Consider the following 22,789-nt stretch of genomic DNA (forward strand, 5'->3'; position numbering starts at 1 on the left):
AGCTAAATTTTACATGCCTCTCTCCTTCACATAAAATGTGATTTTTTTGTATGTCGGCCATGTTGGATGCAGTGTAAGAAGTGGTTCCTTGCATGCCAGCCAATCAAATGACATATCACTAGAAAGCCCAGTATGTCCTCTGAACAGTGCAACAGGACTTGACAGAGTAGCTCTAAAAAATTCATGAAAACACAATGTCCACTACAGAGGACACAGGTCAATGGGCGGGGTCTCAGGAGGATAAAGCACAAAATGGGTCCAAAATAAACAATATTCATTCAGTTATTTTAACAATAGCTGAGTGTATCTTTGCTAAATCTGAATATAACATTTTTTTTATTTCATTACTTTATCAATTCCTTAATTTCTTATCGGTTTTCCACATATGGGGAAAACAAAAACTCCTCTATAATTCTTTGATATTTGTCATTTTGCAAGTATTGTATAGTTCAAAAGTAAAAATGAAACATTGACTCTTGAATAACGAGTAATGAAAATTATTTCTTGCAAAGATGGAACATAAAAACTCAACCGGGTCACTTTAGACCTATTTTGTGCATCAAAGGGTTAAAATAACCGTTCAATTTCTGCAGCTTTGTCCACTGGACATTTATGGCAAGATCTGAATCTCTGGCTCCACCACATCCCAAACTGTACTGCAATCTGGTTGTAGAGAACTCACTGCATGTGCAAGAAACCAATTGGAGAGGATTCAACCTTTAGAAGATTTTCTTTTGAGAAGTAGCATTACAAGATGGTTTAAGCAGGCTATAGTCATAATAGAATGGACATGGTCAGCAATAACACTCACTCACCACTGTGGAGTTGAAATAACTCTCAGCTGATGCTAAAGGGAGCCAAGAAAATCTTTCACCAGATTACATCACAGCTGAACCATTGATACAAGACCAAATTCTCATCCTACCTCCAAATATTGAAGCAGAGTTTCATCCACACAGACAACTGTTTTCCAGTCCTTTGTTGTCAAGTCTTGGTGATCCAATGCATATTGTAGCCTCAGTCTGCTGTTCTTATCTTTCAAGAGAAGGTTTTTTTTCTGCTGCTGCTGATATAACCATTGAGTTGTTGTGCATTCAGAAATGATCCTCTGCAGAACCAGTTTGACCATTCTCCTCTGACATCAACAAGGCATTTCTAGACCTGAAACTTTTGTTTGTTCATTAAAATCCCACAGGTGAATTGGGTCAGCTAAATTGTCCGTTGTGTGTGTGTGTGTGTGAATGGATGTTTCCCAGAGATGGGTTGCAGCTGGAAGGGCATCTGCTGCATAAAAACGTGCTGGATAAGTTGGTGGTTCATTCCACTGTGGCGACCCTAGATTACTTAAGGGACTAAGCCGAAATGAATAAATTAATTAAAATCCCAGAGGATCAACTGTTTCTGAAATGCAGACCAGACTGCAAGGCACCAAAAACCATGCCATGTTCAAGGTCACTTAGACTATCTGTGTCGACACATATGGACTGTTAAGACAATGTTTTTGGTTCTTCTTTTGGATCTTCTTAACAACATCTACATCTATAAATGCACATAGTTGCTGCCATGTGATTGGCTGATTTGATATTTGCATTAACATACACTGAATTGAGTAGATGTACCTAATAAAGTGGCCTTTGAAAGATGCTCTGCTTGCATTTTAACAAGAGACAAAAAGCTGGAATTGTTGCCGATCAATTTTTGTCAAGCGCTGTTAGACTCTTCAGTCAAATGTTGTATTTTTTAAAAACAATAATCTGTGCATGTAAATAAACAGGTTTTAAGTAAAACAACACATAAAATCACAACCTTAGATTAACCAAAATACACCACAGGCAAAACTGAAATCTTAAACCGGTTCTTTAGGAGAAACAGTTGTGTAGCTGTGAAATGAGGCAGGTTTGTACTTGCTTTGCTGATGTAACGGCACAGCCAGCATAACTCTGTACTAGGATTTTCTTTACAGAATGAAAAGAGTGTCAAGTCAAAATAATGATTTAAATAGGTCAGTTACATTTGCCTAATTATCTGCAGGCTGTTAACAACAACATCAATGCACTGAATCTGAGAAAGAAAAAACACAACAAAATAATGGTCTCGTCTAATTTATGTAAAAATAAATCTTATATAAACTGTAGGAAAGTATATAGTAGTTTTGATGTCTTTTCCATCCAGTAATGCTTAACTTTTTAAACAGCAGCAAGTCAGAATATATCAAACACAGTGTGGAACTATTACAGACTTTTACAAAATAGTGTAAACCAGACCAACAAATGAACAACTTATAATCATATTGTGAAATATAACAAATCAGGATCTTTTTATCTGCATTTAAATTTTGTTACAGAAACAAATGTATAGCAATTATACAGAAGTTCCAGTCATATCTCACAAATGACATGCTCAATAAATTTGAAGTTTAAAGTTTGTACACAGATGCAATGTGAAAACACTCTACAAATAAACAACACAATGGATGCAACAGCTAAAACAATACTGAATGTTTTCACAAAGCAGAAAGATGAACAACAATGAATACTAAATCAGGTCATTTATTAGAGTTTCAGTCAATTTCATCTATAAAAAGCTAAGTTAGGTTAAAACTTTCTAAAATATTTCCATGACCTACATTTACACTTTTAGTTTATTACAAACAGTAAAGCTCTCACTGGAAAGCTTATCGATTGTGAGAAATTACATGTGCGTTGAAGATATATGGTTAAATATTTACGATAAACAATAAATTATTTTTTCTGAACAAAAGTGTACTTACCAATGGTAAGAAATGTGATTTGATTAAAAAACAACAACATAATTCATGACACAGAACAGGTATCATTTGAAAGGATGCGTGTGAATGTGTAAATGTTCATGCTTAAAATCCCATTGGTACCAAAAGCTTCACTTGGTGTTTCTGCAATGCAAAAGAACAGAGGATAAGAGTTATTCAATTCAATTTAAATTTATTTGTGTAGCACTTTTTATAATGATTATTCTTTCGAAGATGTTTTACAAAAGGTGCAGTTTTACTTTATTACTGTATTACTTTACAATAAAATTAACTTAAAGTTACAATCAGATACAAGTTATTATCAGTGGTGTAAAGTAATAAATTACAAATACTCAAACTACTGTAATTTTTCAATACTGTAGTTTTTCTCAAAAATGTTAATTTACAAAGTAGTTTTAAAAACGCAACTTTTACTTTCTCTTGAGAACGGTTTTAGGGCATTATCTGTACTTTTACTCCACTACTTTTCTTCAACTTGCAGTCACTATTTTTTCTTGGCTATGGTGATTAGAAAAATCAGTCCTGCGAGTCCAAACAAATCGCATATGGAAGATAAATCGCATTATAATGAACCATCTCAAGACATGGGTGATTTATAATAGCAGCAAACTGGTTGGAAGCATTAAAAGTGTCCATAAACATCTTTATACGCATTGACCCAGAGACTGTTTAGATGCATGTCACTGATGAGAAGGATTTTTTTTTTATCAAAATGGCCTCAAACTCCCAGCAGGCACAAGATGTCAACATTACGGCAGTGGGGGCATTGCATTTTGTTCAGAAATAAAAATCGGGTTGAGGTCAGAAGCAACGTCAGGCCAACAATGTTAATATCCAACCTAAAAGCAACCAAATATCAACGTCTAATGATGTGACAGCTTGACGTTGTGTGGACGAAACCACTCTGAAGTCTATCAGATGTTGGATTTAGGTTGCCACAACCTGACAAATAAATGTCAGTATCTGATGTCAATATGACGTTGGTTTAAGATGTTGGCTTGACGTTGGATTTTGGTCACTTTCGAACGCAACCTAAATTCAACCAAATATCAACATCATTTGATGTTGTGATTAGGCATCAAAATAATGTCCTTAGACGATGGCTATACATTGAACTTTGGTCACCTGACAAAAACCTAAATCTAACCTAATATTAACATCGCATGATGTTGTTTATCTGCTGGGCAATGACTAAATGTTCCGTTTACACACATCCACAAATTAGATATTTACTTAAAATTTATTAAAAATAAAAACCTGAGAAATCACATTTACATAAGTATTCACAGCCTTTGCTCAATACTTTGTTGATGCACCTTTGGCAGCAATTACAGACTCAAGTGTAATACTCATTACTACTCTTAAATACTTTTAAAGGTCTACTTTTTACTCTTACTTTTTACTTTAAGTGATCTTTACAACAGATACTTTTACTCTACTTGCACTACATTTTTTAGGCAGGTAATAGTACTTTAACTTGAGTATGATTTTTCCAGTACTCTTTCCACCACTGGTTATTATATACAGACATAGTTAACCTGTAATTTTATAGCATATAGGTGATGAACATGTGTACGTTTAATGAAGTGTGTTTGTGTATTAAGTGTGTGTGAAGATAAAAATTATAGAACACATTTTATTTTAGCAATTGATTAAGTTTCATTTTCTCAGGTCTCACTTACAAGAAAGGATAAAAGATTAGGATTTTTTTTGTGTGGGTTAGATCCAAATTTAGCCTTTTAAATGGGCTTGTTTTACTATGGTAATGAGAGACAATACTGGAAATTTTACAATAATTCAAAGAATAAATATTTTGAATGAAACCTGCTTTCCAATAAGTCTCTAATTTTATTTCAGTTTCATTCTACATATTGATCTATATTGGCTGACCTTAATGTCTGAAGTTTAATGTAAATGATCTTTAACTATCTTTCAGCAGCATGTTTGAGTCGTAGATTTTGTACAGCTATTTTAAACGGATCACAAGGTTTTGGTTGTCTGGGGGATTAGTTAGATTAGTTGGTTACAAAATGTAACCTTTATATAATTATTTACTCTGTATATCCCTAGTTGGATTGATCCAGTCTATCTATAACTGCACTGAAGGTTAATACTTGATGTAATGTAATGTAACATTAAATATTATTACATCATTACTTTGTACAAGTAGATGAATAGAAAAATACACTATTTGACAAAATTCTTGTTGCCTATTCACGTTTTGGAACAACAAATCATAATAACTTGACTTCTAGTTGATCATTTGGTATCAGAAGTGGCTTATTTGAAAGGCAAAGGCCTCTAGATTACACTTATTTTACTAAATAATATTAAAAACTTATTAATAAAGTCATCTGGAATGGCAAAGGATTAATGCAGGACTCCCATAGTTCATCAAGATTCTTTGGATTCATCTTTAATGCCTCCCCCTACATCTTGCATCTCCCTACACCCCAGACATGCTCAATAATGTTCATGTCTGATGACTGGGCTGGCTAATACTGGAGCACCTTTACCTTCTTTGCTTTCAGGAACTACGATGTGGAGGGTGAAGTATGAGGAGCGCTATCCTGCTGAAGAATTTGCCCTCTGCTGTGGTTTGAATTGTAATGGCCAGCAAAAATATCTTGATGCCTCAGGCTGTTGATGCTGCCATTCACTCTGCAGACCTCTCGCACACCCCCATTCTAAATGTAACCCCAAACCATGATTTTTCCTTCACCAAACTTGACTGATTTCTATGAGATTCTTGGGTCCATAAGGGTTCTAATATGTCTACTGCAGTATTTGTGATGATTGGGATGCAGTTCAACAGATTAATCTGAAAAATCTACCTTCTGCCACTTTTCCAAATGATCAACTGCTGTAGAGGTCAAGTTATTATTTGTTGCTCTTAAAACTGGTATCAACGACAAGACTTTTGTCAGGTAGTGTAAGAGTAAAACATTCTCAAGAGGAGTCATATTTAATATGGTGGTATAGACTATGTATAGGAATTTTACAGTATTACTAGAATCAGTGTTGTGTTACTTGGGTAAAAAAAAGTAATGAATTGCTAATTAAATCACAGTTTTCTAATTTCCATGTCTGAAAAGTAACTTAACTGATACTCAATATAAACTCCTTATAATACTCAATGTATATAGACAACAAAAACATTATTAATTCCAGCAATTTGAGTAAAATGGGCCTTTTAGCTTTACGAAAAAATAATACCTAAAAAAACACAAAATGTTTGAAAAGTAATGATAATATATTTTAAATATACAACATAATTGTCAGAAAAAAATGTCAGAAGGGAAAAAAGAAAATTGTTCTTAAAAAAAGGATTAGATGTAATAATTAAAGACAGAATTATTAGCCCCCCTTTGATTTTTTTCCTTTTTAAATATTTCCCAAATTAGGTTTAACAGAGCAAGGAAAGTTTTTACAGTATGTTTAATAATATTTTTTCTTCTGGAGAAAGTCTTATTTGATTTTTTTGCCAAGAATAAAAGCAGTTTTTAAATAATAAAAAAAAACATTTTAAGGTCAAAATTATTAGCCGCTTTAAGCTATACTTTTTTCAATAGTCTACAGAACAAATCGTCTTTGTACAATAACTTGCCTAATTACCTAGTAACCTAATTAACCTAGTTAAGCCTTTAAATGTCCCTTTAAGCTGTATAGAAGTGTCTTGAAAAATATCTAGTCAAATATTATTTACTGTCATCATTGCAAAGATAAAATAAATCAGTTATTAGAAATGAGTTATTAAAACTATTATGTTTAGAAATGTGTTGAAAAATTTTTTCTCTCCAACAGAAATTGGGGAAAAAATAAACAGGGGAGCTGATAATTCTGACTTCAACAGCATACACACACTAATACTCTGCTTCTCTAAATTTGTCATACATGGTCATGAATAAGCTCTTAATCAATTCTTTGTTTCCTAAGCATGTGCAATCATCTTGATAAATGTTTTTTTTAGTAGAAAAATATAATTAATCTGCAAAATAATGTTTAAAAAATACAATTGATGTGCTTCACTGAACTGATTTATATTTTAAGTCAAGTAAACTGTAAATGAATTACTTAAAAATGAAAAGCAATGCCGTACTTTGTTGCCAGATTTGTAATTTGATTATAGTAACAAGTTACTTTACTAACACACAACACTGAACAGAATGACTTCTGAATTTTGATTTTGATAAAGGGCATGCAGTGATTTATTGCTTTAATCACCGGTTTGTTTTGTAAGAAATAATTTGAAGGTCGTGTGCTGCCTTAATGTAACATGATTTCATAACCTTCAGGTTAAGCCCCTGAGCGCAGCTAAAGATCAGTTTGTCTGATAATGTTATCAGTGCCAAATCTAGAAAGGAACCAGGAACCAAGAACTGACATAAAACTTTAAATAACTGAACAAGTTTTCACTAGTTTGTTCCAGCTGCATCTGCAGTGAATATGACAAAACCATTTACATTTTTATAAGTGCTGTTAAAATCAAAGCTTGCTTTTATAGTACAGATTATGATTAGTTTGTTTAGGAGAACTTTTAAACCTATTAATGACTCAATTAAACTGAATGCAATAAGATTTTAATTATTGAAAACCATGTAGACTTTTTAGTTAAAAACACAAGTTAAACTCACCTGTAATGAACACTGGAAACCGTACAGAGGCGTTTTGAATCTGGAGAAGAGTCAGACAGAAGAAGTAGTCCGGTCGTTCCCGTGATATTACATCACAGTCGTGATAGGGCAAGACCTCGATTACACCAGCTTTCTGACAAAAATCAATGAACTGTTGCTTCTTGTTTGCCTCAGGACTGGACCTGTTGGAGAGAGTATGATTGTGGAAGATTGTCAGACTAACATTTCAAATGTGAGTGGAGCGAGAAATATCCTGTGCCAAAAACTAAATACGCAATTACTACCAAAAGCAGATATTCTTTAAAGAGACTATATGCAGGAGTTTTTATATATTAATCAACTTAAATCTCTAATGCGTGAATAACTTGAAGGAATAAATCAAGGAGTTAGGTTTGTTGATAAAATTACATGTTGGCTTGACAAAACTGCATGAATGCTAACATGATGTTAATGTTTGTAAAAAGTTAGCATATTAGAATCAGTTAACATGTACAACAAATTAATATTTTGTTACATATAGCATGATCATTTTGCTAGTATTGGTGTTAATTAACATGTTACTAGCATGAATTAGCTTGTAACTAGCTTGAATTAACTTGTCACTTTCATGTTTCTAACAACTATTTGCACGTTTCTAGCATTAATTAACATGTTGCTCCCATTTTAGCATTAATACGTAGCTAACAAGCCCACCCTTATTTCACTATGCCATTCCTGTTCAAAGATATGACGACTGGTTAAGTATATGATAAGATTGCTTGAATGGTCAAAATGGTTGCTTGGTCATAGCTAGGTAGTGGAATTAACACCATTTACAGGTTGAATGCTAATCTGTGGCTACACGTGTTGCTTATAACAAAAACGTTTCTGAATTCCACAGAGTTTGAAAGGTATAAAATGAAGCTAGTTTTGTTTCAGTCACAGGTACACTCTTACCTTGCGCTTTCCCGAAGCCTGCGGCTGTCCCTATAGTGCAGAAACCATTTCCATTTGCCTTGCTTGTCTAACTCCTCCAGGATGCCCACAAGTTTCTTCATGTCATCTTCATTTAAAATTGACAAAAATTATTTCCAATAAAAATGTCATGAAGTTCAATTTCAATAAAACAGCATGCATAAATTGTGTAGACACGTGATCAGTACCTAGAGTGAGTGCGTTAAGAGCCAGTTCATCACACATTATAAAGCCTCCTTTAGCAAAAAGCTCTTGGTGAGTGCAGTTCACCACGTCATCAGGTCGGTCGATGCCAGCAAATAGAACACTGGGCGATTTCTTCAGTTCCAGTAAATGAGGGACCTGGTTAAATAAATTGACAGAATGCAATTATAAATGAATAAAACTTATTACTTATATAAAAGGTCTTTGCACACTTTCGTATGTGTTTTTTTTGGTATTCATATGCAAAAAATTTGTCAGGTACAAAAACCATGCACACGGAGTCTGGTGCGTATTCAATTCAAATCACATTTATTTGTATAGCGCTTTTACAATATAGATTGTGTCAAAGCAGCTTCACATAGAAATAGAAGTAAATTGAAACAGTGTAGTACAGTTTTCAGTGTTTAAGTTCAGATTAGCTCAGCTCAGTGTGGTTTAATAATCACTACTAAGAGTCCAAACACTGAAGAGCAAATCCATCAATGCGCAGCTCTACAGATCCCGAACCATGCAAGCCAGTGGCGAGAAAAAAGAACTTCACCACTAGGCGAAAGTGAAGAATTTAAAAAAACATAGAGAGAAACCAGGTTCTGTTTGGCACGACCATTTCTCCACTGGCCAAACGTCTTGTGCATAGCTGCAGTCTAGGCTGGAGAATGCTGGACCTTAGCGAAGACTAGTATTAATGAATCCATTACGAAAAAATGCAAAACATTTGAGAGGGGTCTGGCTGCAGACTTGGTGCAGTGCAATCTGAGCTGCATCCAATGCTTTTTAATGTGCTCACCTAACCCCACCCCTAACCCTACTCATCACAGTGACATCACTCACTCCATTGAGTGTATTGTGTCTGACATTGCATCGCTGAGTGATGCAATCTCAGCTTGCATCATAAAGGCTTCACCCAGATATTATTGAAACATTTCGGAGTCATTTCAAGCAGTGATGTTTCTTTCTCTCGTCCAAAAGAAAAAGAAAGAGGAATTTGATACATATTGTGTTCATCTAACACTAGAACAAAAGTTCTCCTACTTATCAAGGAGCTGCGCTGGATTACCCTCAGATGAAAAGTTTATTTTATAAAATCAGTGGAATTTTTGATACATTGCTTGTGATACACGTTTACGTATGTAAACGAATCCAAAACAGAGACTAGCATTAGAGTAGCCTACCTATTGGCATTTTAATAGGTTGCGGCTGTGATGAAGTATCAGAGCAATGGGCCGAAGCGGACCATGAGGTGATTAAAATGTACGTCAAATAAACCCTATCCCAACTGAACTATCAAAACAATCCATAAAGTGCTTTTTCAGGTGCGAAAAATGAAAAATATTGAACAGTTCTAATTTTTTTATGACAGACGAAAGTTGTGGAGTCAGTGTGCCAATACGATTTACACAACGAGAGGTCGAAATTATTTTTTAATTCACAAAAATTATGGACGAAAAATGCGTAGTCAGTGTGCAATAACCTTAACAGTTTAAGTTCATATAAAAAATGGAAACAACAAAGCATAAAAAGATCTAAGAGTGCTTTCACACTTTTGGTCTGCACCTGGGTTCATTTGACATTAAAGTACGCTACATTTAGCTAGTGTGAACAGAATAGGGTCTTCTGAACTCAGGACTATCAAACTTGGGTTTGGTTCAGGCAATTCAACCAAGTAGAAAGCACCCTGAGAAGTCCATATAGAAACAGATTTAAATTTTCATAAACATTCTAGCGACTACTACAATAAACATAGTCTAATAAATAATGAATTGCCAATGTCAGTTAGGATGATATGTCATCAGTATAGTTTACAATAATTCTTTTAAGTATGGAGTGTCAAGTGGCCCCAGTGAGCTATATAGCCATTGTGGATCATTATATAAAAATTGTCTTGTTGAATTCATAGCATTTATTTGTGTTTTGTTTTACTTAATAAGCCAAAATACAATCTGAAACTTGTCAGTTGTTGACTGTCAGTTATGAGTTTTGCTCATTCACTCACCTCACATATGTGTTCTGCAATGTCCTCATTCCTCAGTATAATGAGAAGAGGTTGATCCTCACCATCGAGGTTGAAGTTGTCTGGCTCAACTGGCATATGGCCCTCACTCTCCATCAGGTTCTACCAATCATACACATTTTTATTAAAATCTTTGCCATTAAGTACACCACTTTATATTTATGCATACACGTTCTTACCTTGGTTTCTTCAAAGAAAGTATCTGTTGACGTTCCATGAATATAGAATCTGTATTTTTTCTTGGATGCCTGCCTCACAACAGACTTCAGATTCTCTTGAGGACTGTCAAAAACATCTTTCTTGATTCGACCAGAAGATCGAGGATGTTGGCCAGGGCGCTCTCGATTGTATTTCCTCTTGAGTGCCTTGGTTGGAGGTGGAAGATTCTTCCCACAGCAGACTTCTTTCATCCTGGACTTGTAAGCAACAGCACATTGCTCTGTTATTTCAGAAATGCCTGCAAACTCCTCCATATTGGCTTTTCCACAAAACAGTTTTTGGAAATGTGGTTTGCTGGTTTTTACAGACTCCCTCATCCCTTTTCTTTCGGACAAGTCCACGTTCAGTTTAAAATCCGAAAGAAATGGTTGTGCTTTAAGTTCATCAATGCTTTCATTTTCACTGAGATTTGAAAATTGAACAGTCATGCCACACAATTCAGGATTTGTCCGACAACGTGGTGTGGAAATAATAGGGCTCTTACTTTCCTTAAGAACCTGATTCATTTGATCAGAGAAGATGAGGTACTCGCAATCAACCGTAGACCTGGTTCCATCAGCCATACTCTGTTGTTCTTGCCAACGATTAAAAGAGTCTTCGAAAGTTTTATTTGAACTACTTCCACTGACGGCAGCAAAAGATGGTTTTGCTGTGGGAGAGTTACTGAATGTTACGCGGTATCCTTTCCTATCTAAAACGGTGACAATAGAAGAGGGTGGGACATCAAATTTGTTATCCCTTTCACATGCATCTAAAAGCTGATTGGAAGTTGCCTCCCTTCTGAAATACGCCCGCCAGTCAAATTGTTGCTTACTGGAAGATGGATGAGAACTAACGGTGATTCTAGTTGGCACTGATCGATGAGTTTCAGAGCTTGAAGTTTTTCTGATGCTGTAGTCCACAAAACTATTGGAAGTGTCATCATCGTCCCATTCAGAATGTCGACGAAATTCACTCTTTCTAGACTTTTTCTTTTTTGCATAGTCAGTAGTACAAGTAACCTTTATTGGATATTTGGGCTCGATTTTGTAGTTTGGCTCCCAACAATACTCATCCATCTCCTTCCTTGCACGCTTTTTGTGCTTATAAAAATACTCGCTTTCAGATGCAATTTGCTTTGAACAAGTGGGTGGCTCATAGTCACCACTGAAGTCGCTTTCACGTGGATGAACAACTGGTTCCTCTGTTTGGTAATCATACCATTGTAAACCTTCATCAGTTCCATGGTAATATTCATAATAATCATCTACGTCATCATGACCATAAAATAATTCTGAATCATTTTGAGATGCACCCTGTCGGAAGTCATATTTCTTGTTATCTTTTTCATGGTAGGTGGGACAGAGTTTGTGTCTTAACTGGAAAGAGTCCTCACTGGACGAATCCTCAGTAGTTGAATCAGATTTATCTTTAAAGGCCTCTGCTTCTGGGCATTTGCTCATCTTCCACCTTGGTTCATCATGATGGGTTTCTTCGTAATGTCCCAACAGATCAGAAAATGGCTTTGGGGTAGAAACACAAGTTTGGGCGCTTTCAAGACTTTCAAGTGGCAACACATCATTGTGATGAGCTACAGTTTTGTCAGGACAGCACAGTTTTCTGTCCAGATCTTCTACCCTCAACTCTTTGTTTACTTCTGGATAACATATTTCAGGAATTTCATCTTGAGTAGGAGTAGAGCACATGCTGTTTATCTCCAATTCTGAAGGTTTGTCATTCTTCGAATCTTGAGGAGCAAACATTTCAATAGTAGATTCAGTCACTGTTTTGGGGAGAGATACACCAATTTTGGGAGACAAACGCTGAATGGATTGTGTCTCAATCTTCTCAACAAGTGTATCCTCCTCCCTTCTGGCTTCAGATACATCTTGTTGGCCTACCTCCTCTTCGTCCTCTGTTTCTGATAGAATAAGATCTAATTTAGTGGTTTCAACAGCACTTGTTTGTTTTGAATCATACTGACAAGTGTCAAGAACATCATTTGAGGCCACTAAATTCTGCTCAAGGATTTTGAAATCATGTTGGTCTTTTATTAATCTAAAAGGATCAATAGTAGAATCTGAGGTTTGTTTACCTTGAACAGGCATGGGTTGATCCTCATCTGAGCATGAATCATTAGCAAATTCTTGAAGGATATTATATTCAAGGCTTGCCTCCTCTGGTGTCATATGTTGCTTTTTACTCTTTTGCATCTTCATATCATTATTGCTACTCATATCACAATCATTCTCATTACTGAATTCCATATCAAGACTGTTTGTGTCATCATTCAGATGCAAAATAAACCCATCTGGATGTTCTCCCATTGCTGTGAATGTCTCATGTTTAGTATCACTGCCATTCAGTTTAGCCCTTTCCTTTGACTTTATCTTATCTTCTTGCATCATTTCCTCACCTGTATAACCTTCTTTCTTTTCTACATGCTCTTCAGTATCATTCTCGCCAAGCACATGAGATGATGTGTTAACTGCATTTGACTGAACTTTCAGAACAAGATATTCTTGGTCATTAGAAATATTATTATCATTAGTCCCATCTGATGAAGCATCTTTCAGCTCATCAATCGCAGTAGTGGGATCTTTCAGATTATGCAAAGGTTTAAGATCTTCCTTTGCATTAGAAGTTTTCTTATGCTCTTCAATGATAATCTCATGTGTTGAACTGTCTTTCAGATATACATTCGCATTAGAAGTTTCCTTATGCTCTTCAACAGTAATCTTATGTGTTGAGGCATCTTTCAGGTCATCATCCGTATTTGTGTGATCATTATGTTCATGCACAAGCTTAAGATCTTCCCTTGCACTTGCAGTCTCATTATGCTCTTCAGCTCCGGTCTCATCTGATGAAATATGTCTTTGCTCGTCAGCATGGTCAACAGCATTTGTGTTCTCTTGCAAATGCTCTTCAACACTTGTCTCATTTGATGAAGCAACTTTCTGGTTATCCTCTGTATTTGCGCGATCATTCTCATCAGGTACAGGTTTAAGATCTTCCTTTGCACTAGAAGTCTCGTTAAGCTCTTCAACTCTTGTCTCATCGGATGAAATATCACTCAACTCATCAACATTTGTGTAATCTAGCTCATCATTTGCATCTGATGTCTCATTATGCTCTTCAATGCTAGTCTCAAGTGTTGAAGCATCTCTCGGGTCATCAACCTTATATGCATAAACTTTGAGATCTTGTGTAGCCTCTTTATGCTTTGTAGCACTAGTCTGAATTTGGTTAGGCATTTCAGAAGTCATGTTTTCCACAATCGTCAGAGGTTCATTCAGGATATCTTCATCAGAGACCTTTTCAATCTCTGCAGTTGCAGATGGACTCTGTTTTTGTAAAGAAACAGAGGCTGTGTCTCCAGTTTTAAATTCTGAAGTCTTGTCAAGAGTTCCGTCAGCCATATTTTTTGGGCAACCTTCTTTCATTCCATGTGATCTAAAAATCCCTTTACTGTCTGAACTGTCAGACACATCTTTCTTTTGCTGTGTTGCATGGTCAGTTTTGTTATTTAAACTTAAATCAAAATGTTTCTGTCCCAAAATCAGCCGACTTGGACTTGAGAATTCTGCCGGTTTAAGTACTTGATGGAACACACAGATTTTTTTAGGATCCGAAGTGGATGCTTTGTTATTTGAAACGCTTCTGATCTTTGGCAGATGTATCCGGACACCTATTCTCATATTTGATGCTTGATCACACAACTGGGTGTACGCACTGTTTCCTTCCATAATCTGAGAATAGGAGTGGTCAGTGGCGATATCATTTTCTTCATCAGTGTCCGTGTCACTGTCAGGCACTGACTTTTCCTGTGGCGTGTCAACAGCCGATCTGTAATTCTGTAACATAATAAATCAAAATCAACATCAAATTGCACAGTCATGCTGAATAAAATAAATGAGAATAGCACAGAACAGTTTATATATTGTGAACAGTGTAACAAAAATTGTACAATACAGTTACCATCAAGGCTTCAACTTGACTTGGGGAGCCACTTGTCCCAGCAGATGAATGCTTTGTTGGCGTTTCATGTTTTTTAGATGATATTCCCACAGGCTCTGATGCGGTGTCCTTTGTTCTGCTTTGATCTGAGATTGAACAGGGAGTCACGGGCTCACCATTTTTCACAGATAGATCTAAAACCCCTGATGACAGATGTGCAGGCTTGGGCGAGCCTTCTTTCGTGTTTAACTCAACATTGAGCAATGACACCGCACTCTGAATGGCATTTTTATCCAGATGGACCTTTTCTATATCCTTCCCCTTTGGAAGTATAGTACTATTTTCAAGGTGAAATAATCTGGAAGTGGATTTACTATAGAAAAGACCAATCCACATGTGAAAAATGAGATGAACATCCTCAAAGGTGTCTTCAATATTAAAGTTCCATTTCCTGTAAACATTAAGAAAAAGAAATTTGGAAATTCAAAGGCTGAATGTGTAATTATTGATTATGATGACTGGAATGGTTACCACAAAACTGTAATTAAGGGAAACTTAAATCAATCACCACAAAAACTGCTGTAGAAGGTCAAAACCTTTTCTTATATTTAGCATATTAGCATATTTCAAGTATGTGTGCAAAATCTTTGGGTTTTTCATTTAACAGCCACTACCTACTAGAGTAATTATTTATTAATACTATTAGGGATGCTCATAATAACTGATTTACCATTAACCAAAAGAGTGTTAATTAATGTTATAAGTTAAATGATTAAAAAAGTATTATACATTTTTTATATTGGCTGCATAAATGTGCAACACATATTTGTTAACTCGTTAGATGGTAACACATGCAACCACACGTGCCTACAGACATATTTAGTCAAAGAAGCAAAATGAAAGAAGAATACTGCTGGTCACAGTTTGACACAGACAAGTTGATGCCAAAGCAGTGCTGATGCTGATTGCCTCTGTCCTGGATCTGCATCATAAACATCATAAATGTATTTGCACAATTGAAGAAAAGAGGCCGCAAGACAACACTTTCTGAAATGTGCACTGCTTTGGAAACATGCCAGCCACAAGTCAGATTGTCAGGACTTTCTCTCTATCAGAGCGCGCTCCGGAACTGTTCATAAAAACAACAAATAGGCTATAGTTGTGATGATTTAGTGTACAACCAGCAAACCAACCTCTTTTCTATTTGGAAAATTACAGTTAATAATAGTACTTATAAAATATCTGGTCACACTTTATTTTGATGGACCGATTGTCGAATTAAGTTACATTGCATCTACATGCCGACTAATTCTCATTAGATTATGCTGTAAGTAGACTTAGATTGCAGTTTAGTATAAGTTGACATTAACTTGCAAAGTTTTTATAGTCAGTTAAATGTCTGCTGTAGGAGCATGTCAACAGACATTAAGCAGACAGTCTACTAATACCCAAATAGACCATCAAAATAAAGTGTTACCAGATATTTATTTTTAAAATAGCCTATATTATCTACGAATCAAACAAATTCAAAGATTTTCTTGATTTTTGCATAATGATAACTCCGAACGAAACTGAGGCTTTCATTTTATAGCTTATAAAACTTTAAATTATTGCAATTATTGCAAATTATTGCAATTTCATATGTAAAAAAAAACAAATACAAAACTGTTAAATGCTTTAGTAACCTATACTTTCATAGTCAACATAAGTGCCTTGTCATTATCTTTCATCACAGACAGCGCGCACATATACCATGGGTGAGAGGAAATAAAAGCATGCAAGCTCCAAGGTAAAACCAGACGCTCAAAAAATAATCTTTAAAATAATGACTTCTATTAAAAATGTTGACAGAGGCTTATGATATAAAAATAACAGCGGAGCATTAAGTAAATGCATATTTTCTGTGGAGCGATCGATTTGAGGTAGCCTGCTATTTTTATTTGAAGGAGAAAAATGGAGATTCGATGGGAAAAAAAAGCCTATGCCGGATCATAAAAAAATGATTCAGTCAGTGTTTTTGTTTTGTAATCTAAATTTGTCATTTAAATAAAAAAATCTAGGGCTGAACTATTTTTTTTTCTTTTTATTTATTTGAATCAGTTTTTCTATGCTGTTGGAAACACTGCAGGTGCAAGAAGATGTTCTGTTGATATGTTCTGTTGTTAAAATAAATCAGTATTTTAAATTAAGTAATATTTAATGTGTCAGACACGAAACAGACATGTCAACTATTATTCCTTTTTAATAAATTATTATTTAATATTAAGCTGACAAGTTAACGGCTGTTAGTTGGCAAAATTAACCGAAATTAGCATGCCTAAATACTATCATTTCTATTTACAAACTAACAAATTAACTTACAAACTTACGAGTTTAATAAATCGGTCAGTTATATTAATAGGAAATATAAATATATTTACAAGAAGGACAAGTGATGCTTACCCATGAAGTGCTCGTGAGACAGTTTTGTCTAGACTGTCATTGGTGAACTTGCTGTCATATTTAAAATCATACGCTTCTTTCCAAGTCCTCATCACTTCAATCTTTCCCTCTTTTTCAATGATGCATCTGTTGCGTAAAATTTTTGGTCGTCTAGTTTTTGTCTTGAAGACCGATGGCACTGGCTTATTTGGAGAAATCAGATGCTTCCACTCCGTTTTGCCTCTGTCCTCTTGATGAAATGGAACCACGCAATCTTTGGGCATGTTAAGAAGAAGCCCACTTTTCAATGAAAGTGGTGATTCTACACATCCAGATAGCGAAGAAACTTGAGATGACGGACCTGACAGCGAAGAGGTGGACTGTGAGTAAGAATGCTCTTTTGAGATTTCCAAAATTAGTTCCCCAGTCGCTAACAGACTTTCTGGAAAAGGAGACCTGGGGGGTAACTTAAACCTGGCAGATGGGCAACGAAGCAGAGCGTGAAGGACTGACTCAGGGGAGCCACTAGCCTTGACTACATCAATGGCTTCCAGGCCAGTTTTGGCTTCTAGGTTTGTTAACATTTTATCATTACTTGAACCAAGAGCCAAGTCAGCCAGTAAACTCAGAGCATCTGAGGGCAGAGATGGACCTGTGCTCAGTCTCTCTGTGCTGGCTTTGCCATCAATGCTAATTCTTCTCCTTCCCACCCTATCCCCAATAAGCGATGATATGAGCTGCTGGTCAGTGTGTTTAGCTATTTCAAAAGATGCTGATGGGTCAAAATTGAGGGACCCTGTAAGAAATAGACAAAGACAAAGCATAAACAGAGAGGCACAAGAAAGAGGAAGTACACATTGACAGCTGTCTTTAGAAGCAGAAGAGCAAGCACACGAGAGACAAAAAGATGGAAAGGGAACTTGTGGGGCCAATTTTAAAACACCAGCATAATCATGTCAAACTGGTCAAATAATTCACAGTGGACTAAAATTTAATAGTGTGGGCAAATATAGACTAAACTAATGTTTGCAGGCAAAGAGTGTTAAGAAATGGACAGAGTATGTTAACAATTTCTTACCATTTTCTTTTTGGGTCTTGGAAATAAGACCTCTCCAAGACACTGCTTGTTTGGTTAAGTCCACAGTTTTCATTGGCGTATGTTGTGCCTCATCATTCCTGGGTTGTGACATTTTGTTTTTCAACTTATTCTTGGCAATATCATACAGCAGACCCCCGGCAGAGTTCAACTTTTGCCTTTTTGATTCTGGGTTATCTGCTTCAGACTTTGCACCATCACTGGGGGAAGTAGATTTCACCTGGTTTCCCCTTCGGAGTACAGTTTTTAATTTGCTTATAGATATTGCACTGTACACAGTGTGTTTTGTTTTCTTCTTGTTTTTGTCAGGGGAGGAAACTTTAGGATCCGAGTCCTTGGATTGTTCAGAAACATTGGGAGGACTGGAAGTAGCATCTGCTTGAACAGCAACTGGATTGTCTTTATTTGTTTGTTGGAGGCCTATGGTCTCATTTGACGTAGTATTCATAGATTTTTCTGGAAATGGATTTTGACGTTTGTCAAGTTCTAATGGGTTGTTTTGGTGAAGTTTTCTCAATATCTTTAATGCTGACAAGAGAGCACTTGGCATTTCAGTTGAAGGGCTGTCCTTTGGGTCTTCATCATCATTGACCACTGGATCTTTAGAGGGGAATTCTACCTTCTCAGATGAGGGAGATTCTTCTTTACTTTCCACCATTTCTATGGACTTGTTCTCCACAGGAGAAACTGTTTTAGATTTTGTGTCACTTTCATCTTGCATTTTATCATTTTGCCTCTTATTTGCAGACTTTCCGTCAACATCTGAACCGTGTGGAACAAAGACTCTGCCACAGTTTGTGATTATGGTCTTTAGACCATATCGTTCCCTCAAGTTACATCCTTCCATCTTCCTCTTTGGAACACTAGGCAGACTTCTCTTTGTGTCATCATGGTGAGGGTCTGCTATAGACTCATTTTCATTCTTTGCAGTATTTGATCTTAAAGAACGTTTCAGAGTGGCATCAGGACTCCACAATCTTTTACGCCTTGGAAGAGACCGCCAGTTGTTTTTTGAAAGACTTGTCTCATCTTTCATACTCTGATCACTTGCTGATTCAGTTGACACATTTAATAAAGAATCCTGGTTCTTGTCCTGTCTGGCTTTACTGATATTTTGTTTCACAAAATCTTTCTTGTATCCTTTCCCGCTCCTAGTTGAATGTGGTCTCTGATTGGTGTCATCAGCGTGCAGAGTCTCAGTCTGAGTCTTGTCTTTTGTAGGGACTTCAGTGGAGTTCACTGGCAAAACGAAAGGTGAAGTTGAGGTTTGTAAAGCAAGCTTTTTTTGAATCTGTAAAGTTTTCCAATGAATTTTGCACTTCTTACCTTTACGCACTGAAAAAGGTCTGCGATTTACTCTCTTTTTAGGATCAGCCATTGTTTTCTCTGTTTGTTTATTATCTTCCATCCCCCCATCTACAGCAGTATCACCTTCTGCTGCAGATGTATTTAATGGTGTAGTGCTATTCTGGATGGGAGTCTTTTTTGTAGACAAATCTACACAAACTCCATCAGTATCTCCTTTATTACTGCCTTTAGATATTTTCTCAACATTGGTGTCAATACTTACAGAATTGTCTGTAGGGACATCGCCCAATTTGGGTGACACTGTGGAAGTTGGATACTCTAACACAATGTCGGCTGTAACTACAGCCGTTCCCAATTTCCCAAGCCTCTCTGAAACAGCAGGTTGAAGTTGTTCTGTAGACGAATGAGCGTGCTCATCTTTTTCTCTATCAAGTTTATTAATGGTCCTGTCAGAGGCGTCACTGGTAGCCTCTGTTAGTTTTGTCACCTCCGTTTCAATGGAGGCATCAGTCTGTGGCATCTCCTCAGGTGATGATATATAGTAATAAACATCATCATCATGATCATCTCCACGCTGCTTTCGACCTGTAGTGAGCAACTCCAATGCCCTCACTACAGGAATCGTAAAGCCACAAGGCTCATCAAAATATGATTTTAATCGAGTGCCAGTTTCCTTTGTCCATTTAGGTGATATTAGAGTAAAACCACCAGGCACATCATATTGGTCTGGAAACATGCTGGCTTCCCTGGTGGGAATGTCCAATGGTTCTGTGTGAAAAAGTGTACCATAGTCTTGTAAATGCTTTTCTAAAGGAGCCTGAGAAGTCCCATGCTGGTTTTGAGTAGATTTTTCCATCTCCATTTCTGCATAGTTGAGTGCTGGAATGACTTGCATTATTTCTGTTGACACCTTAGTGTTTTGCAAACCAGTCTTGGTATCTAAACACACACACATACAAAAAAAAAATAGTTTGTAACGATAAAAAAAGTACACAGATTTTTTTAAAGGAAACTCAATTACTATTTCTTGTTACCTTTTGGTACAGTTCTTGAGTCTGGGAAAATAAACATGCCTTGAAGTGCTTCTGCTTTACCCGACTTTGCATCTAGAAACAAAAGAAATTTACGTTTTACAAAATCAACAGTAATACCATTTTAAGCCATTTTGGTTTCAGATGCTTATTTTTTTCAATCAAGATGTGCAAAGTGTACCGTGAGACAAACCAAACTAACCAGTTTCAATGTGAATCTCCAATTACAAACTTAGAGATTAGGCAAAAAAACAAACAAAGGTGCAACACTACATATTTAATGTCTGTAGTGATGGATTGATGTCGTGAACTCAAACTAATAAAGCGTTAGAATTGGAGTTGTGTTTTCCTTAGACAACACGTTACCTTCAAAAGAGAAAAGGTGTGAAGAGTGTAGCAAAATAAGGAACCCAGAATCTTCCAGTGGTATTACAAGAGCCTGGTGAAGAGAAAATAACATGAGACAAGTTTGTTTGTTTGGAGATTTATTCTGTGGTCTTGTCCGATGACGTATTTTCCTCTTTCCCATATTTACCATGTCTTTTTCCTTTAGCTCTTGGGCTATTTGGGCAAGATCATTTTTCGCCTTAGAGGACACAACGTCATACAAGTTGAAACATCTGCCACCTATGCAAACTGTGAGGAGATGAAAGAAACCAAATTACAGTTTCGCCCAAGCTTTTGTTTACAGTTTATGCACTAATGTTAAAATGTAGTACACACCTTCACCCACAATGCAAGTTTCAAAGATTTCTCGCGGCAAGGTCCTCTTGAGTTCAGACACACCAATTGCATGGTCAATTTTAACTGTCTTGGGGCTGAAAATACAGTGCTTTTTTAAAAAAAGAAATCTGCAATCTTACAATATCAAAAAAAAAGAGAGAGTCAAAATGTGTCCTTGAAAAACTTACAGTTTTGTAGGAAACCAAGCTCCGCTTGTGGACTGAAGGCCAACATCATAAACATTGGATTCAATCTTAAATTGGCCAATCCATGGCTTGTAATGAAACACTACAACACAAGATACAGACTGGTATTAACATACTCCTAGGTGTCATTTACACAAATATTGTAGAAATTAGTTTTATCAACCTACAAAAATGATTTTTCATTTTTAGTTTGAAAACAATCATGATCTGTTTTAGCATAAGGCAAGGCAAGGCAAGGCAATGGGGATGTGGCTATCCACAATGGCTCTCTCATTAGTGGTTGTTGCTAAATCAGATATGGTTGTATCTAGAAGTTAACAAAAATAATTTACATTATTTATTAAATTTCCCATTAATTGTTTTTTTGTCTACCCCCAAAAACCTGTAGTGACCTAAAAACAGTAGTTGTACTGAGTCTTAATTATGTTATTTATAAAATTACTCAATCAAATTTTTTTTTAACGTGTACCTCTACCCTAACCGTCACAGTACTGTAAAAATATGAATTATTGTTATACAGTTGTAGAGGTATTTGGCTGAAAAATGGGTTGAGGAGTAGAAGTAGAAAACCCCATTACATTTTTTCAAATAATTCAATATAACAAAAAAAAAAAAATTCTACAAATGCATGATTTAATCAAATGTTCAATCAAGCAAATTAATATATTAATAAAAGAGAGAAAAAAAAAAAGCAAACCAGCTTAAACTTTAGCACATTTTAGTTCAACCCATAAACCAAACAAACTTAAATTTTCAGGCCCAGGCACAATACCTAATAATGCCATAAAAAAACACTGCTATATTGATGTGCATATCATACTTCCGGCCAGCCGGGCCTCCTATCTAGACTTTACCCTGATTAGTCCTCTAGACTATTGATTATCACTGCCTGGTTCATCAAGCTCCTCTCATATGACCAATATCCTGCCATCTGATAAGTCCAGATGGCAGGAAATAATTGCAGTCTCTCTGAGGGTGAATGGTAATGTCATTAAGCAACCAAGAAAAAGAAAAGTGCGCACATCTAGGATTTTAAAAGGCAGGTGCCCGATCAAAAATGAACACAGTATTGTTTGCAGGAGTGATGTATAGAGCTTGACTGTTTCTTGAGTTTTCCAATTGTCTTGTTTAACCTGATGAAGATCATGTAGGTTTAAATGTTGTTACATAAAAAAAATTCAGAGCTAAAGTGGCAGTGAGCAGATTTTCTTTTTGACCTTTTGCCACTCTGAATGGTAATGTATCACGTGTTTTACAC

General features: G+C 36.0%; 2 protein-coding genes and 1 long non-coding RNA gene across 12 annotated transcripts in view; 1 reads left to right on the forward strand and 2 right to left on the reverse strand.

Moving 5' to 3' along the window:
* The window catches only part of nr1h5 (nuclear receptor subfamily 1, group H, member 5), a 612,581-nt gene that overhangs the window by 303,196 nt on the left and 286,596 nt on the right, over positions 1–22,789 (reverse strand). The window lies entirely within an intron of this gene.
* Positions 2,087–22,789, reverse strand: part of tasor2 (transcription activation suppressor family member 2) — a 28,354-nt gene continuing 7,651 nt past the window's right edge. For 2 of the 10 annotated variants that reach the window (XM_087264319.1, XM_087264323.1), the window contains 16 exons: positions 21,514–21,613; positions 21,326–21,420; positions 21,138–21,238; positions 20,969–21,041; positions 20,606–20,677; positions 19,590–20,510; positions 18,246–19,502; positions 17,189–17,528; positions 14,768–15,197; positions 12,885–14,643; positions 10,771–12,710; positions 10,574–10,693; positions 8,565–8,718; positions 8,359–8,464; positions 7,423–7,604; positions 2,087–2,911 (listed from right to left, as the gene is read on the reverse strand). In XM_087264319.1, the coding sequence (XP_087120445.1) occupies positions 2,814–2,911; positions 7,423–7,604; positions 8,359–8,464; positions 8,565–8,718; positions 10,574–10,693; positions 10,771–12,710; positions 12,885–14,643; positions 14,768–15,197; positions 17,189–17,528; positions 18,246–19,502; positions 19,590–20,510; positions 20,606–20,677; positions 20,969–21,041; positions 21,138–21,238; positions 21,326–21,420; positions 21,514–21,613 (7,748 nt within the window). In that variant the 3' untranslated portion in view covers positions 2,087–2,813. Of the gene's footprint in view, positions 2,912–7,422; positions 7,605–8,358; positions 8,465–8,564; positions 8,719–10,573; positions 10,694–10,770; positions 14,644–14,767; positions 15,198–17,188; positions 17,964–18,245; positions 20,511–20,605; positions 20,678–20,968; positions 21,042–21,137; positions 21,239–21,325; positions 21,421–21,513; positions 21,614–22,789 lie in introns of all 10 variants that reach the window. The other 8 variants (XM_087264317.1, XM_087264321.1, XM_087264318.1 and 5 more) reach the window with 5 other exon arrangements.
* LOC147842586 (uncharacterized) lies at positions 8,642–14,386 on the forward strand. Its single transcript, XR_015497718.1, has 2 exons — positions 8,642–10,041; positions 10,093–14,386. It is a non-coding gene; the product is annotated as an uncharacterized LOC147842586 (long non-coding RNA).

The sequence above is a fragment of the Danio rerio genome, chromosome 8 (genome assembly GCF_052040795.2).
Source record: "Danio rerio strain M-AB ecotype USA chromosome 8, GRCz13ab, whole genome shotgun sequence".
Lineage (NCBI taxonomy): Eukaryota > Metazoa > Chordata > Actinopteri > Cypriniformes > Danionidae > Danio > Danio rerio.